The sequence below is a fragment of the Pleurodeles waltl genome, chromosome 8 (genome assembly GCF_031143425.1).
Source record: "Pleurodeles waltl isolate 20211129_DDA chromosome 8, aPleWal1.hap1.20221129, whole genome shotgun sequence".
In the NCBI taxonomy this organism is placed as follows: Eukaryota; Metazoa; Chordata; class Amphibia; order Caudata; family Salamandridae; genus Pleurodeles; species Pleurodeles waltl.
In genome coordinates, this window is record NC_090447.1 from 1,327,871,597 (window position 1) to 1,327,888,755 (window position 17,159).

Consider the following 17,159-nt stretch of genomic DNA (forward strand, 5'->3'; position numbering starts at 1 on the left):
CCCTCAAATTAGATACAACAAACTAACGGGAGGGTAAAACAATATCTGTGCAATATGAATATTCATATAAGCAACTTACTTATACCTTACGTAAGTCTTCATAAATCAATGGGTGGGATAATCCTCGCCTCTCTGTCCTTAATAGAATTGAAAATTCTTGACGCGACAGCTAGAAATTTTTATATTCTATGTCAGGACTGGAGGCTTAGATTATGTTTGCTTATAGCTGAGCCACCACTATCGATGCAACATCCACTACAGGCTTATAATAAAATGATTTAAAAGTGGACTTGAATGACCAATCTGCTGCCTTCATGATATCTTCTAGGCGAGAACCTAGGTTAAAAGATTTGGACGCCATAGCACCTCTAACTGAATGAGCTCCGAACACAGAAGTGTCAACTCCCGCTTCAGAAAGAAGCCAACACAGCCATCTAGCCAAAGGGGCTGATGTAACTGGTTTAAACGGCTTTTGTAAGGCGATCAGTTTTTGCCCTTCTGGATCTGCCCAGAATTCACTAGTAGTCGTCTCATAAGCTCTGAGGCATTGTACCACACACAATTTGTAGTCTTTAGGAACGCAGGATACGAGACAGACCTGATGTTAGTCTTGGTCCTTCTGGACACTGTGAAGATCACACCCTCTGGGGGAAAATGGTGACCTCCGAGATCCAAAGCTCTAACATCTGACACTCTTTTGCAAGAAATCAAACATAACAGCATAGTCAATTTAGCCGATAACTGTTTATGCGATAAGTATATATCAGGCCAGGATTTCAAAAATCTAAGTACCACATTCACATCCCATAAGAAAGAATATTTAGCTTGTGGAGGATTGGACAAACAAATACCCCTCAGCAATTTACACACCAGGGGAACCTCTCCGACTGGTTTACCCTGAATCGGCACATGAGCTGCCGAAATAGCCATCTGTAATTATTCACCGATCTGTAAGTCCTGATTCAACTAAGGAAGACAAAAAATGTATCACTGAAGATACATCTGCTTGAAAGGGATCCAAACTCTTTTGGCTAAACCAGCAAACCCATCTCTTCCATGCCGAAGTATAACGCTTATGGGTATTTCTGGACTAGGCCTGGTTAATAAAGGCTGCAGCTTTTACTGAAATACCTGGCAACTTCCATCTATCCCTAAAACCTCCCAGGCCACCAACTGGAGTTGGTTGGATGAGATCAGAGGATGTAGAATGCCTACTGGATCCTGCAATAGATTCGGAAGATGAGGTATCAGGAGAGGAAAGTTGCATGACATTTCCAAAGCTAAGGGGAACCATGGCTGAGCCCTCCATAACGGAGTGACTAAGACTAGGTCGATCTTCGGACACCTCACCAAGGATAGGACTCTGGGAATCATACTGAATGGCGAAATGCGTACCCTCTGTGGGGAGACCAGTCCTGCAAGAACGCATACGTTGCCAAAGCCTCCGGATCTGGACGGCAACTGAAGAAGGTCAAAATCTGACAATTGCTCCTGGAGGGAAAAAGGTCCATTGAACAAGGAGCCACAAGCGATTGATCCGTCTGAAAATTTTCAGATGCAACCTCCAATCGCTAAAATCCCACGGATGCAGGGAATACCAATCCACCATAGATGGGAACCGAGAGGTAAGCGCCTTTCAAATCCATTCTCACCATCCCATCGCCCTCTTGGAGCAGAGCTCTTAAAAGATGGATGCCCTCTATCTTGAAATGTTGGTATATTAGCCAATAGCTTAAGTTTTTCAAATTGAGAACTAAACGAGATCCTCTGTCTTTTTTGCTGACTAAGAAGATATTGCTGATGAAACCACCGGGATGGGGAGAAGGGCAAATGGTGCCTTTTCGCAGCAGGGAATGAATTTCCTCTGTAATGAGTTCTTGATCTTGTAGGGAAAATTATATTTCCTGAGGGCGCGCAACTTGGACTGGAGAGGTGTAAAATTCCAGTTTGAAGCCCTGGACCAACTCTAGTACCCAGGCGTCCTGAGTAATGTTCAACCAATTGTGTATGAATAATTGAATCCATCCCCCCAACACTACTTCTTAGTAAGGAATAATCTTCACCTGAATATCCTGTGTCTTGGGCACCTTTCTGATAAGCTCTTACTCTATGGATCAGTTGACGACCGCCTCTTGGTCTGGTGGGGTAGAAGGTCTGGTCCTGATCCTGCCAGGAGCCTCTGGACCTGTTGAAGGCTTCACGCTGGGAGCCCTGGTAAAATCCCCAGCCTGATGCACGGGCTCTGTATTGTCCGGCCCTTCCAAAAAGGGTACGGTGGAATACCTTCTTTAAAGACAGAAGTGCCTTGTCTAGTGTGTTATATGTGGCTGCAAACTTTGCCAAATACTTAATGAATGGACCTCCGAACAAGAGACCTTGTGCAACAGGGCCGGATTCCGATGAATCTAGATCATTTAACTTTGGATCAATCTGCATAAGGATCGATCTTCTTCTTTCAGTGGACATGGCCACATTGGCGTTGCCCAGTTGGCACGCTGCGCCCAGCCGATCAAAATGTTCTCCTGTCTGAGAGGTGGGATCACCTCAATGTAGTGACTGTGACAAGGACGAGTAGGACTACTAAATTATGAAGATTACTGGTAAGTAACGGGTACTTTCTAAGTGTCACACGTTTAATCGTGGAATGGCACTCTTAATTAAACTGAAACCATTAAAATGCCACACAAGCCATCTGAAAAATTGGCGTGTATGACACCATATAAAGACAAAGCGACCATGTAAGGATCGCGCACCCACACCCGGCGGTAAACAGGATTGGGCTCGGGTTACGAAGTACATGAGTTAGATGCACGTCACACTAACCCCCTTTCTCTAGCCTCAAATCTAGGGCACGTGCCCGTACAACAGAAGTTAACTGGATGTGAAATAACAAACAAGGCTCGACTTTGACCCAATCAGAAAATTGTATTTGAAGCGTACTAGCGCGGAATGTGTGTCCTATTCAGTCATTGGCTGGTACGTAAAACCTTAACGTTTTCTCTTCATATGCGTCATTGGTGCATCCGAACGAAAACATTGTGACGCTATGTTGGCGCTGGTTTTCCTTCGACGAATTATTTCCGGTTGCTGTCAAAGAGGACGTCACTTCCGGACGGGGGAAAAAGAGGCTTGTTTTCTTGTTCGTTGGCGCAGTTTCCGTTCTCCTCTCGGATTGGCCGAGGAGTGGGTTACGGCGCCTGCGATCCCCGGGCACAGTGAGGATGCTTCTCCCGTCCGATATCGCGCGTCTGGTATTAGGTGAGCGAGGAAACGTGAAATTACAAGATTATACTTGTCACGGTAGAGCACACTCAGTTATTAGTGTTGTGAGCAGAACAGAATCTGTATGACAATATTTTACGTATTGACAAGAACCTTTACTGCGATATCAACGTCACAACGAATATAAGAGCCGCAAAACAAGCATTAGTCTTCACGTTTTATGCGAGTATGCTGTTCGAACCAATTCAGATCCCCGTCGTATCTGTATTAAGACCGACGAACTGCAGTATTATTTTAGGACATATTACATACTGTGCAGTAGAATCGGTTAGAGGGTGTTGACATAACTTCAAATGTTTTAAGTGGTGAAAAGTGCAAGTTTGGTAGAGAGGAGATGCCTACATTGATCGTATGTTATCAAGCAAGGGAATTATCCTGAGGAAGGAACTTTTGGCTGTGTGTTGTTTGATAAACCGATGAGTAAAGAGAAGGTTGTGTCCTTCGTCGGCATGGTTGATTGAATTTTGTTTTTGTTTTAATAATCGGTACATGACCAACATCTTAAGTAAATCAGTTGCTTTCATGAGAATATGTAAGAAAGGTGTGGAGTTCGCAAGGATCCAGGGTTGTGGCTCTGAATTTGAAATGTTGAAGAAACAGTGTACTTGACTTAAGGCATTTGTACCTGAATTGAGGTTGTTGTGGTGATACACTTGAGCAGGAAAGGACTCGATGCAGCTTTGTGCAAAACCACGGTAAGGGTGAAAGTGCTGTCATTTGCTCCAAGAGGTATGAAAGGGGCTATACTACTTTGTAACTGAGAGGGAGCCTTTGGCAGCAAATTGGGTTGTCGGAAGATTCTGGGTTTTTTAGTGGGGCAGTACCTTCACAGTCTGGTCATATAATAAGCCACCAAGGAAATGTTTTCCAAAAAAAGACTTGAACTCTATTTCAGTCTGCATCCGTAGATCGGTTGTGGAACTTGAAAAATATATATTTACAATGTAATACGTATCCTGTGTTGCAAATTGTGTTGCTGACTGCATTTCAGGTTTGGAGATAGACATTTCTGCTTTGGATATTACTTGGATAAAAGGGTTGAGTAGTGGATTGAAAGCATGTGTGTGATAATTCTGTTCTAATGAAGGAGGACAGTGGAATAGGGTGGTTGTTTTAAGGAGTGTTGTAACTGTTTGAAGACTGGTTAGTGGGGATGGAGTAAAATTTAAGTGTTGTTGTGCCACTTGTTGATTTAAAAGAAAAATTGGCTGAACAGGATCACCCAATCTTCTGTTCTTTGGAGCCAGACTTGTGGTTTCTTAAGGTCTGAGAAAAAAAGTGTTGGGTTTGGCATTGTCAGAACCAAGGAGAGCTTGCAGGAAGATTTTAGTGAACCGGCCTAGATTTGCAATCAGGAGTCGGCAGGTGATGTGGTGAGTATAATGACAGCGACTACATTTTTAGCACGCGTGTACCTTCCTTGGCTAAAAGAGATTTACCCACTGGTCCTTAAGAAGACATTGCGGTAAGTATTGTGGGTCTGTTAAAGGGTCGGCGGACTCACCACATTTAATTGTAGCTGTAGTTCTCGAGGTGACCCGATGTGTTTTTATTTATTACTGTGTGTAATATACGTATGCTTTACACATTGCTTCTGAGATAAGCCTGACTGCTCGTGCCAAGCTACCAACTGGGTGAGTAGGGGTTATCTGAGCGGGTATCTCCCTTATCCTGACTAGAGTGAGGGTCCCTACTTGGACAGGGTTCAAACCGACGGCCAACTAGAAACCCCATTTCTAACACACATTGTTGTATTTGGTCACGCTTCATTGTACCTTTTGTAAATACAGCTTTTCCACTCATTTGTAACAGGAATCATCACTGTGTATTGATACCATTTTGATCATGCTGGTTATCATCCACATCTTCACCCATGAATGCAGATACAATTGTATCCCGCTTATGGGCAGAGTTAAGTTTTTCTCATTCCGCTCCCGCTACTCCCATGTGCATTAGCGTAATCCTACTTCCCGCCACCATTAGTCAGATTGGAGCTCTCCATTGCTTTCCAGATTATTGCAATCTGTCGTTTCTCCAGTGCCGGGTCCATGAATCTACTGCTGACTTGTCTTAGAATTTGTATTTTTGGAATGTGGAAAGAGGCAAACAAAATTGACTTCAGTCATACGGTCTAACTGTCCTATCAATAGCTCCTTGACAGGGTGCATAATCCTTTACCAGTACGTTTCCAAGCTGAGGCAGTTCTATGTCATGTGTAAGAGGTCTGCCTCCTTCTGCTTTCTTCTGAGGTGTGCCCATTCTACTGGACAGAACCTGTTAGTCCCCTTTAGCATAATATAAGTTCTGTACAGTAATTAACATATATTAGTTTAAATCATGTGTTCCTGGAAACACAATGGGCATTACTCAAACACATTGACAGTGTTGATTGAGGATGTACTATCATATCTGTCACCTCTTTCTCTTGTCTACTGTGAGCATTTAACTAGGTCTTATAGTGCACAACACAGAAATGATACAGCCCTAGCTCACATGAGTTGTGTAAATGTTTCTGAGTTTACTGCAAAGGGATGGTTTGCGTTGTCCTTCCTCCCATATCTGATGCATCCAATCAGTAACACATAATGTAAGGTTATAGCCCATGGTCTCTGATTAACTGGTGAAAACTCTGAATGGCCCCTCCCTCAGACATGCCACCTATCATTTCTAGCCATTTTATGGTCTCTTCTAGATAGCGCTTGCACTGTTTCTTCAAGATATGTTGTATATACTTTGTGGGCTTTCAGTCCACCCATTATTCTTGGAGTGTCATTTAAAAAGCCTTGCTTCAAAGTGGTGAATCCTGCCTATTTGTCCCTCCTTTTAATGGGTTGTTCCGTCCCATAGAGCACCGCCCCATTACTTGTAGACTTACACTTGTCCCATTCAGGGGCGTGGAATTCCTGTAGCACGACACTCAGGACATAATGTTTGGGGTCAAGGACAACAATTTTGAAATTTTATTTTGTCCTTTGGACAAGTACTAGAAAGAAAAAGGTAAAGCTGTTCTTTTGCACAAACCTAATGTGACAAATATTTGTTAGTTATCTTTTGTGCAATTTTATGCTGTCTACATCTTTTGTAACGGCGCTTGATAAAGTGTATTTATCAGATAGCACATGTTGTGCATAATTAAAACTGACGAGAAAGAGAAGTTGGTGAAACAACAAGTTGCATTAGCCCATTGAACTGGAGCTTTCCTAGCAGGGTCCCTTCTGACTGCGTTGCAGCTCCCCGCTTCCTTCTCTTTTTTCAGGCTTAGCCTGCATGTTGGCCCCAGAGTTAATCATGCAGCAGCCTGACAATGTATTCGTCATTATTGGGTGCAAGGCCTGGGTTTTGTGGAAAAGGGGTGTGCCGAGGGCAAGTAATGTAAACAACAAAGGCACACAGCTAGAGCTGCTCTTTTGCCAACTCATTGTTATTTGTATTTTATAACAGGTTTTTTTCAACCCAATGCGCTGCACATACTACACAAATGATTCAGTCGAAATTGGTGCTCCTTTTATGGGAATGATTTATTGCTACTTATGGAGTTTTTTTTTTATGGCAGCTCTCTTCCCTGCCCTCCGCTCCCCCACATGCAGGCTTTTGGAGAAAGGAGAAAATAAATCTTTCAGCCTGACTAGAAACTCAGCCTTGTTTCCTCAGAAATCGCAGACGCTGGTAGAGCAGAAAACACGTCCGCGTGGCCCGCTAACACGCATAGATGTGCCTTTGTAAATCCACATAAATACTGGGAAAGGATTGCGCAGTGGCAACATTAAAAAAAAAAATCTCCTATCATCCCTCTCCTAGCTACTGCTGTGTATCCCACCCCTCTCTTCACGCTCCTTTACCCAAAGAAACAACTAACTTCTACACCTGTGCCATTCGATGCCCAGTCACTTTAAGTTTGCTACAGATAAATGCCCTGCTTGCTTGCTTTGGAAGTTTGTGTGTTTCTTTGCATTCTAACACATGAATGCAGTCTCCCATTCAGGCACTCCTCCCTCCATAAATGCACTCCGTGATCTCACTTCACAGATCACCCCTTATAACCCTTTTTTGCCGCACTTTTTTTGTCTTATTTAGCATGTTTTTGTACACCTTTTATTAGCCTGTACCAAAACCCCCTGCAGCCACACACTCCTGCATGCACAGCTACCTACCTGTATGCTTACTCCTTCCACATAGACACTTTCTCATTAATGTACACTTGTAGTGTAAAGTTAAAAGGGATGTGGATTCCTATACCTGATGCCCAGGACATATTGTTTGGGTTCAAGGACAACATGTTTTCAAGTATATTTTGTCCTTGGAACAAGTAGGCCCCAACCCCCTGTATCGCAAACCCTTTGGCTGCCAGTTTACAGTATCACATTATGAAGCAGGAAGGGGAATTGTCTGCAGTTGAGGTAATATTTGTGTCTATATGTTATTTGTATCCATATGTTAATGCTCTTACAACTTGTATTTGTGATTCATTAATGTGAAGAGTTTGTTATTAGGGTGAGTGCTCTAAATAAATGTTTTAAGCTTGGACTGCACTACTGACAGCAGTTCCAGTAAAAAAAAAAAATGTGTACACACGTTTCAGGGGTGGGGGAATTATATCGCCCAAACCAATTAGATTGCCATAGGGGACAAGCAGATCAAATGTCTAGTTTGTCCCACGGACAACTAGACATGAAATCACGCTACAAAGGGATGAGCTGAGGCACTTTGGTACTCACAGCCAAGCCCCGTCAAGAGTAATAAGCTTTATCCTAAAACAACCTAAATGATAAACTGGACCACACCTCCTTCTATGTCATGCCTGGCTCAAAATAAACATCAGAGAAGCCTCAGTCCCGCCGCATGTGCTTTGATCATTGAGAACTGCAGCAAGAACTCTGAACCGGGCAGTGGTATTAAGAAAAGAAAGATAATGTTGTTCCAGGCACGGAAATATGCTCATTAAAAAAACTGCAGAATGTAAAATTGTGCCACCTGATTGTAGTGGGCATCCTGTCTCTATGCCACACCTGTAAGAAGGATTTTAAATTAGGGACTCAATAATTAACAGTGTACAGTCTGAGAACAGTGGGCTGCTTTGATTATCTATTCTATTTTCATAATAAGTGACTGATTTTGAATGAGTCTCAGGTTATGATTTAATCAACATCCTTGCACAGCCCTGCTAATGAACACAACCAGACTCTTCCCAAGTTTACTATTTGCAGAGTAGGTCGCAGTTAAAATGAACATATACAGGAAACGTGGCATTCTTTTTTTAAATGAATTTAGGCTGCAAGGCCGCTAACGACACGGACTATGCTCATAATTGCGCCAGGACAGGAACGTTTGAAAGTGAAAAACTGCAATAAACTGGTGATGAAGGGACTGTAGAACAATCCATATTTTGAGAGTGGGATTATTAAGTTGGGACAACCCTGACGTATAGAAAGCTTTTGTTATAAAGGATGTGGGCCTCAGTTGGAGAGTTGCAGGCACTTAGTAAAGTAGACCATCCAGGAGTTTTATCGCCCGCCCCCTTCTTCTCATCGCCTCTCTCCTCATCCTCCATCCACTGACTCAAGCAGTAGACTCCATCACTAGGGCTGCAGAGTGTAATCGGTGTAGCTCTGTTGAGATGTGCCCTCTGCTGCTGGTTGTCTCCTGTGGGTGTTTGCAGCTTCCCAAGTGCTTGAATGTGTGGGTGTACCCTGCGGAGGGATGTGTGTAGATTGTTCACCACAAGGTGTGAGTATGCACAAAAGGGGGGGGGGGAGTTAGGTGTACATATGTCCGTAGAGTGTGTGTATGTGTCTTTGAATGGTGTGTGGACGGTAGGTAGGAATGTTTGCAAGGTGGATGTGTGTCATTTTAGGAGGTTGTCTCTGCAGGATTGTGTGTGTATAGAAGATATATTTCACTTTGAAGGGTGTGTGAATGTGCAGTAGCTGTTTGTTTGCAGTGTGTGTGTGTGTGTGAGAGAGAGAGAGAGGGAGAGATAGAGAGAATGCATCTTTGAAAATGCATGCTTCCCTCGAAGCACTTCCGGGCCTCTACACTCTATAGAGATAGGATTTGAACCTTGAAAACAGCTGCTCCCAGAAGTTTCTGCTCTTCACTTCGCCAACACCTCCCCATTGATGTGAAGTGAGTGAAAGAGCAAAGGACAGTAAAAATAACAAGGTGACAGACTATTAGAAATTAAAGTGGGAATTTGCTTAAAAACAGGAGGAAAAGTAATGGAAATTAAAAATATATTCAAAATTAGTGGGAAATGAGAAACCACAGGCCAAGGAACAAGGGAGAAGAGGGACAGAAAATGGAAAAGAATGAGCATTATAAGTAGTAAAGAAGATAATCTGTATGTTGTTGGATAAACTCAGTCAAATGCCAAATGCAACTTGCCCGTCACAAATTGCTAGTTATAATCTGCAGTCAATGGACACCAACCTTCAAGGGAGTTCAGTGCATCCATAACGGGCTGCACAGATGCACGTTTAGCTTGTAAGTGATGGGTCTTAATCACCAAACTATATACCAGTTATTTTGTATTGCTTGTGATCACATATTACAATATCTTAGTGATAGCTCAGTAAGTTAATGCACCTCGTGCACAATTGCTTGTCATTTTTTGATCCCTGTTTGCAATCAGTGTATTGATAAGTGGCAATATGATCTCTATACCAGCACATTTCTAATAGTTAAGAAAAATACACATTAAATGTTTCTTTTCAAAATGTACAAATACAACACCCAAAAGCACCTTTCCAAATTGCAAACATGTTTCCAGTTTCAAAATATTCCGTTTTTCAGACCAGCTAACTGATATAGGTAATAAGTTGGACAAGTAGCCATCTTTACAAGACAAGTAGATTTCAGTAACCTTTTGTCTCCAGGACAAGTATATTTATTTAAAAATTCCACACCCGTGAACAACCAAATGGTACCACTATTTCATCTTTGTATTTGTGTCTGACATCAGTACACCTCAGGCCAGAAACTAGGTGGTTTCTGCATTAAGCATCAAACTCAAAGGCATTCCGTGTTGTGTTAGTGAGGGAAGTTTTAGACAAATCCAACAATGAGAAATTTAATTCCTTGTGATTTAGCATTCCTCGTTTGTATGGCAATGTTTTCATGGTGCCCTTTGGAATGGTGGTCATGCAGATCTTCAGTAAGCTGTAGGAGGCTGGCCTGGCTTGTAGTTGGTAGCAAAGGTACTTACACCTTGTGCCAGGTCCAGTTATCCCTTATTAATAGAATATAGGTGTTTCTAGCAGCTTAGGCTGACAGAAGGTATCTATGGCAAAGCAGCTTAGGCTGAACTAGGAGACATGCAAAGCTCCTACCATACCACTTATATCATATGCACAATATCATAAGAAAACACAATACACAGAGTTACTAAAAATAAAGGTACTTTATTTTTCTGACAATATGCCACAAGTATCTCAGTGAGTACCCTCAGTAAGAAGGTAAGTAATATACACAAGTTATATGTACACAAACCAGAATCAGGTAAGTAAGAGTCAGAAAAGTAATGCAAACAGTGTAGAATTCCAATAGGTTGCAATTGGTGAACAAATGTCTAGGGGCAAAACAAACCATATACTCCAAAAGTGGAATGCAAATCACCAATGGACCCCAGACCTATGGGAGCTTGTAGAGGGTTGCTGGGACTGTAAGAAAACAGTCAGGGTGTCCAAGATACCCCAAGACCCTGAAAAGCAGGAGTAAAGTACACCTACTACTCCAAAAGTGCACAATAGTCGTGATAGGGGGATTCTGCAAGAACAACAAGCGCCAGCAGTGCACTGACAACGGATTTCTGTACCTGAGGACCTGCAAGGCAAGGGGACCAAGTCCAATAGTCGCAACAGTGTCCAGCGGGGGCAGGAGCCCAGGAAACCCCGGATGAAGGTGCAAGGAAGCTGCCTCCGGATGGAAGAAGCTTGGAATTCTGCAAGAACGAAGATGACTAGGAACTTCTCCTCTGGAAGACAGATGTCCCACGTCGCGATGAAGCTTGCAGAGGTGTTCCCACGCAGAAATACCGCAAACAAGCCTTGCTAGCTGCAAGGGTCGAGGTAGAGGTTTTTGGGTGCTGCTGAGGACCAGCATGCACCACCAGGAAAACAGTCGAGAAGGCGGCAGGATCAGCGTTACAGAGTTGCAGTAGTCGTCTTTGCTACTTTGTTGCAGTGTTGCAGGCTTCCAGCGCGGTCAGCAGTCGATTCCTTGGCAGAAGGTGAAGAGAGAGATGCAGAGGAACTTGGATGAGCTCTTGTATTCGTTATCTCAAGTTTCCCCAGAGACAGAGACCCTAAATAGCCAGAAAAGAGGGTTTGGCTACCTAGGAGAGAGGATAGGCTACTAACACCTGAAGGAGCCTATCAGAAGGCGTCTCTGACGTCACCTGGTGGCACTGGCCACTCAGAGCAGTTCAGTGTGCCAGCAGCACCTCTGTTTCCAAGATGGCAGAGGTCTGGAGCACACTGGAGGAGCTCTGGACACCTCCCAGGGGAGGTGCAGGTCAGGGGAGTGGTCACTCCCCTTTCCTTTGTCCAGTTTCGCGCCAGAGCAGGGGCTAAGGGGTCCCTGAACCGGTGTAGACTGGCTTATGCAGAATTGGGCACATCTGTGCCCAAGAAAGCATTTCCAGAGGCTGGGGGAGGCTACTCCTCCCCTGCCTTCACACCATTTTCCAAAGGGAGAGGGTGTCACACCCTCTCTCAGAGGAAGTCCTTTGTTCTGCCATCCTGGGACAAGCCTGGCTTGACCCCAGGAGGGCAGAAACCTGTCTGAGGGGTTGGCAGCAGCAGCAGCTGCAGTGAAACCCCAGGAAAGGCGGTTTGGCAGTACCAGGGTCTGTGCTACAGACCACTGGGATCATCGAATTGTGCCAACAATGCCAGGATGGCATAGAGGGGGCAATTCCATGATCTTAGACATGTTACATGGCCATATTCGGAGTTACCATTGTGAAGCTACATATAGGTAGTGACCTATATGTAGTGCACGCGTGTAATGGTGTCCCCGCACTCACAAACTTCAGGGAATTGGCCCTGAACAATGTGGGGGCACCTTGGCTAGTGCCAGGGTGCCCTCACACTAAGTAACTTTGCACCTAACCTTTACCAGGTAAAGGTTAGACATATAGGTGACTTATAAGTTACTTAAGTGCAGTGTAAAATGGCTGTGAAATAACGTGGACGTTATTTCACTCAGGCTGCAGTGGCAGGCCTGTGTAAGAATTGTCAGAGCTCCCTATGGGTGGCAAAAGAAATGCTGCAGCCCATAGGGATCTCCTGGAACCCCAATACCCTGGGTACCTCAGTACCATATACTAGGGAATTATAATGGTGTTCCAGTAAGCCAATGTAAATTGGTAAAATTGGTCACTAGCCTGTTAGTGACAATTTGGAAAGAAATGAGAGAGCATAACCACTGAGGTTCTGATTAGCAGAGCCTCAGTGAGACAGTTAGTCACTACACAGGTAACACATTCAGGCACACTTATGAGCACTGGGGCCCTGGTGAACAGTGTCCCAGTGACACATACAACTAAAACAACATATATACAGTGACAAATGGGGGTAACATGCCAGGCAAGATGGTACTTTCCTACAAGTACCTCCTGGGGGGGAGGGAGGTGTGCCCAGAGCTCCTCCAGTGTGTCCCAGACCTCTGCCATCTTGGAAACAGAGGTGTTTGGGGCACACTGGAACACTCGACTGCTGTGAGTGGCCAGTGCCAGCAGGTGACGTCAGAGACTCCCTCTGATAGGCTCTTACCTCTCTTGGCCATCCTCCTTTCTTTGGCAGCCAAACCTCCTTTTCTGGCTATTTAGGGTCTCTGCTTTGGAGAATTCTTCAGATAACGAATGCAAGAGCTCACCAGAGTTCCTCTGCATCTCCCTCTTCGACTTCTACCAAGGATCGACCGCTGACTGCTCCAGGACGCCTGCAAAACCGCAACAAAGAAGCAAGAAGACTACCAGCAACATTGTAGCACCTAATCCTGCCTGCTCTCTCGACTGTTTCCAGGTGGTGCATGCTCTGAGCCCTGCACCAGAAGCTCCGAAGAAATCTCCTGTGGGTTGACTGAATCTTCCCCCTGCTAACACAGGCACCAAAAGACTGCATCACCGGTCCTCTGGGTCTCCTCTCAGCACGACGAGCGAGGTCCCTCGAATCCAGCAACTCTGTCCAAGTGACCCCCACAGTCCAGTGACTCTTCAGTCCAAGTTTGGTGGAGGTAAGTCCTTGCCTCACCTCGCTAGACTGCATTGCTGGGAACCGCGACTTTTGCAGCTACTCCGGCCCCTGTGCACTTCCGGTGGAAATCCTTCGTGCACAGCCAAGCCTGGGTCCACGGCACTCTAACCTGCATTGCACGACTTTCTAAGTTGGTCTCCGGCGACGTGGGACTCCTTTGTGTAACTTCGGGTGAGCACCGTTTCACGCATCCTCGTAGTGCCTGTTTCTGGCACTTCTCCGGGTGCTACCTGCTGCTGAGAGGGCTCCTTGTCTTGCTCGACGTCCCCTCTCTCTCCTGGTCCAATTTGCAACCTCCTGGTCCCTCCAGGGCCACAGCAGCGTCCAAAAACGCTAACCGCACGATTTGCAGCTAGCAAGGCTTGTTGGCGTTCTTTCGGCGGGAAAACACTTCTGCACGACTCTCCACGGCGAGAGGGATCCGTCCACCAAAGGGGAAGTCTCTAGCCCTTTTCGTTCCTGCAGAAACCTCAGCTTCTTCTGTCCAGTAGAAGCTTCTTTGCACCCACAGCTGGCATTTCCTGGGCATATGCCCATCTCCGACTTGCTTGTGACTTTTCGACTTGGTCGCCTTGTTCCACAGGTACCCTAGATTGGAAATCCACAGTTGTTGCATTGTTGGTTTGTGTATTTCCTGCATTATTCCTCTATCACGACTTCTTTGTCTTTGGGGGAACTTTAGTGCACTTTGCACTCACTTTTCAGGGTCTTGGGGAGGGCTAATTTTCTAACTCTCACTATTTTCTAATAGTCCCAGCGACCCTCTACAAGGTCACATAGGTTTGGGGTCCATTCGTGGTTCGCATTCCACTTTTGGAGTATATGGTTTGTGTTGCCCCTATCCCTATGTGTTCCCATTGCATCCTATTGTAACTATACATTGTTTGCACTGTTTTCTAAGACTATACTGCATATTTTTGCTATTGTGTATATATATCTTGTGTATATTTCCTATCCTCTCACTGAGGGTACACTCTAAGATACTTTGGCATATTGTCATAAAAATAAAGTACCTTTATTTTTAGTATAACTGTGTATTGTGTTTACTTATGATATTGTGCAAGTGACACTGGTGTTACTGTAGTAGCTTCACACATCTCCTAGTTCAGCCTAAGCTGCTCTGCTAAGCTACCATTATCTATCAGCCTAAGCTGCTAGACACCCTATACACTAACAAGGGATAACTGGGCCTGGTGCAAGGTGCAAGTACCCCTTGGTACTCACTACAAGCCAGTCCAGCCTCCTACAGTACTGGTCAGGGGACTGGTCACTCCACTTTCCTTTGTCCAGTTTCGCGCCACAGCAGGGCTGGGGGAATCCCTGAACTGGTGTAGACTGGCTTATGCAGAGATGGGCTACTCCTCCCCAGCCCTTCACGCCTATTTCCAAAGGGAGAGGGTGTAACACCCTCTCTCAGAGGAAATCCTTTGTTCTGCCTTCCTGGGCCAGGGCTGCCTGGGCCCCAGGAGGGCAGAATCCTGTCTGAGGGGTTGGCAGCAGCTGCAGTGGAAACCTCAGAAAGGCAGTTTGGCAGTACCCAGGTTCTGTGCTAGAGACCCGGGGGATCATGGAATTGTCCCCCCAATACCAGAATGGTATTGGGGTGGCAATTCCATGATCTTAGACATGTTACATGGCCATGTTCGGAGTTACCATTGTGACGCTATACATAGGTAGTGACCTATGTATAGTACGCACGTGTAATGGTGTCCCCGCACTCACAAAGTCCGGGGAATTTGCCCTGAATGATGTGGGGGCACCTTGGCTAGTGCCAGGGTGCCCACACACTAAGTAACTTGGCACCCAACCTTCACTAAGTGAAGGTTAGACATATAGGTGACTTCTAAGTTATGTGCAGTGGTAAATGGCTGTGAAATAACGTGGACGTTATTTCACTCAGGCTGCAGTGGCAGGCCTGTGTAAGAATTGTCAGAGCTCCCTATGGGTGGCAAAAGAAATGCTGCAGCCCATAGGGATCTCCTGGAACCCCAATACCCTGGGTACCTCAGTACCATATACAAGGGAATTATATGGGTGTACCAGTATGCCAATGTGAATTGGTAAATTTAGTCACTAGCCTGCAGTGACAAATTTGGAAAGCAGAGAGAGCATAACCACTGAGGTTCTGGTTTGCAGAGCCTCAGTGAGACAGTTAGGCACCACACAGGGAACACATACAGGGCACATACTATGAGCACTGGGGCCCTGCCTGGCAGGGTCCCAGTGACACAAGGGCTAAAACAACATACATACAGTGAAATATGGGGGTAACATGCCAGGCAAGATGATACTTTCCTACATAAGCGTGTTTTTTAAACCTAATAATTTCAGGAAGTTTAATTAATGCAAGTAGATGACAACGGCCGTTAGGGTAGTAATGATGATCAGGGCAAATGGTATGCACAGCTTTTTTTGTCAGCATCTTTCCATCCTAATTCTTCCTCCTGAGCAGTTTGGCCCTTTTTGTTCACTATTTGTTCACCATCACTAGGCCCTGAGAAGTCACCAGCACTTTGAGGCTCTGGACCAGGTAGTAACCTATCATTGGGTCAAGAAGATGGAATTATTGTAGGGCGTGGGCTCAGGTTGTATCAAGGGCCAGCGGCCTTGATGGGCTGAGGTGGCGCAGTCATTGGGGCAGTACTGTGCACTGCACCCTGTGTCGCAGTCTGAGGCAAAAAAGCTCCTTTCACGTTTTGGAGGTAAATCAAATTTATATTTTGTATATTTCACACACATTTGTGTTTGCAGCAGAAATGGACGGGGCCCTTCCAGCGTGGTTGTAGACAGTTAGATCTCTGAAAGTTCTTAACTATCACCTATTTGCCAGGTTGAAGATTGTGTCCAGACCTCTGTAGAGGTAATGGCGAGGTGCCTTTCCCCTGTTTAATAATGGCAGAAACTTGTTTTGTCAATTCAACACAGTACTCTGAGTGACATATCAGTTATTTGTGGTGTTGACAATGGTTTTGGGACCCTCAATAACCCCGTTGCCCCTCCTCCCTCAACCCCACAACAGATGAGGGGTGTCCAATCAGTATTTCATGTGGACTGGGGTGTGTTAAAGTATCTGGGGTCGTTCGCATACTCCTAAGGGCAAGTGGCAAGGCATCCACCCAAGTCACTGTGGATTCTGCACATATTTTAGCTATCTTGACTCTTAGAATGCGATTTCTCCTTTCATTAGCACTGGCTGCTTCAGGGTATTACACACAATGAAACTTCTGTTGAACTCCCATTACCTTAGTGACAAAGAGCACACAGTTATCACTTGAAATCCTCTGGAGCAAACCAGAGAGTGGACAAAATTCAACAAGCATTGTAGCTATGGTCATAACATAGCACTGCATCGCTTAATAGGAGAGCCCTCGGTCCACTTGGTGAACATACATACCGTATTTTAATGGGTTACTGGCTTTTCAGTACAGAAAGTGTTTTCTTCTCACACTCCCCAACACATTCAGTTGTTACAAGATAAAGGCTTTTTTAAACGTTTCTGTGGAATTAAGCTGCCCACTTTAAAGGCGGTGTGTTCTAAAGAAATCCTAATTATTTAGAGATTTGCTATAACTTTAAATTGGTATTTTAATATTATTTTGGTAAAATAGATACACCTTGCGATAA

The 17,159-nt window shown here is 44.9% G+C and overlaps 1 protein-coding gene across 2 annotated transcripts in view; it reads left to right on the top strand.

The window, feature by feature from the left end:
• The first annotated feature begins 3,096 nt into the window (after positions 1-3,096).
• The window catches only part of NPAT (nuclear protein, coactivator of histone transcription), a 310,955-nt gene continuing 296,892 nt past the window's right edge, over positions 3,097-17,159 (top strand). Inside the window, exon 1 of one of the 2 annotated variants that reach the window (XM_069202322.1) lies at positions 3,097-3,258. In XM_069202322.1, the coding sequence (XP_069058423.1) occupies positions 3,222-3,258 (37 nt within the window). In that variant the 5' untranslated portion in view covers positions 3,097-3,221. The remainder of the gene's footprint in view (positions 3,259-17,159) is intronic. The other variant, XM_069202323.1, reaches the window with a different exon arrangement.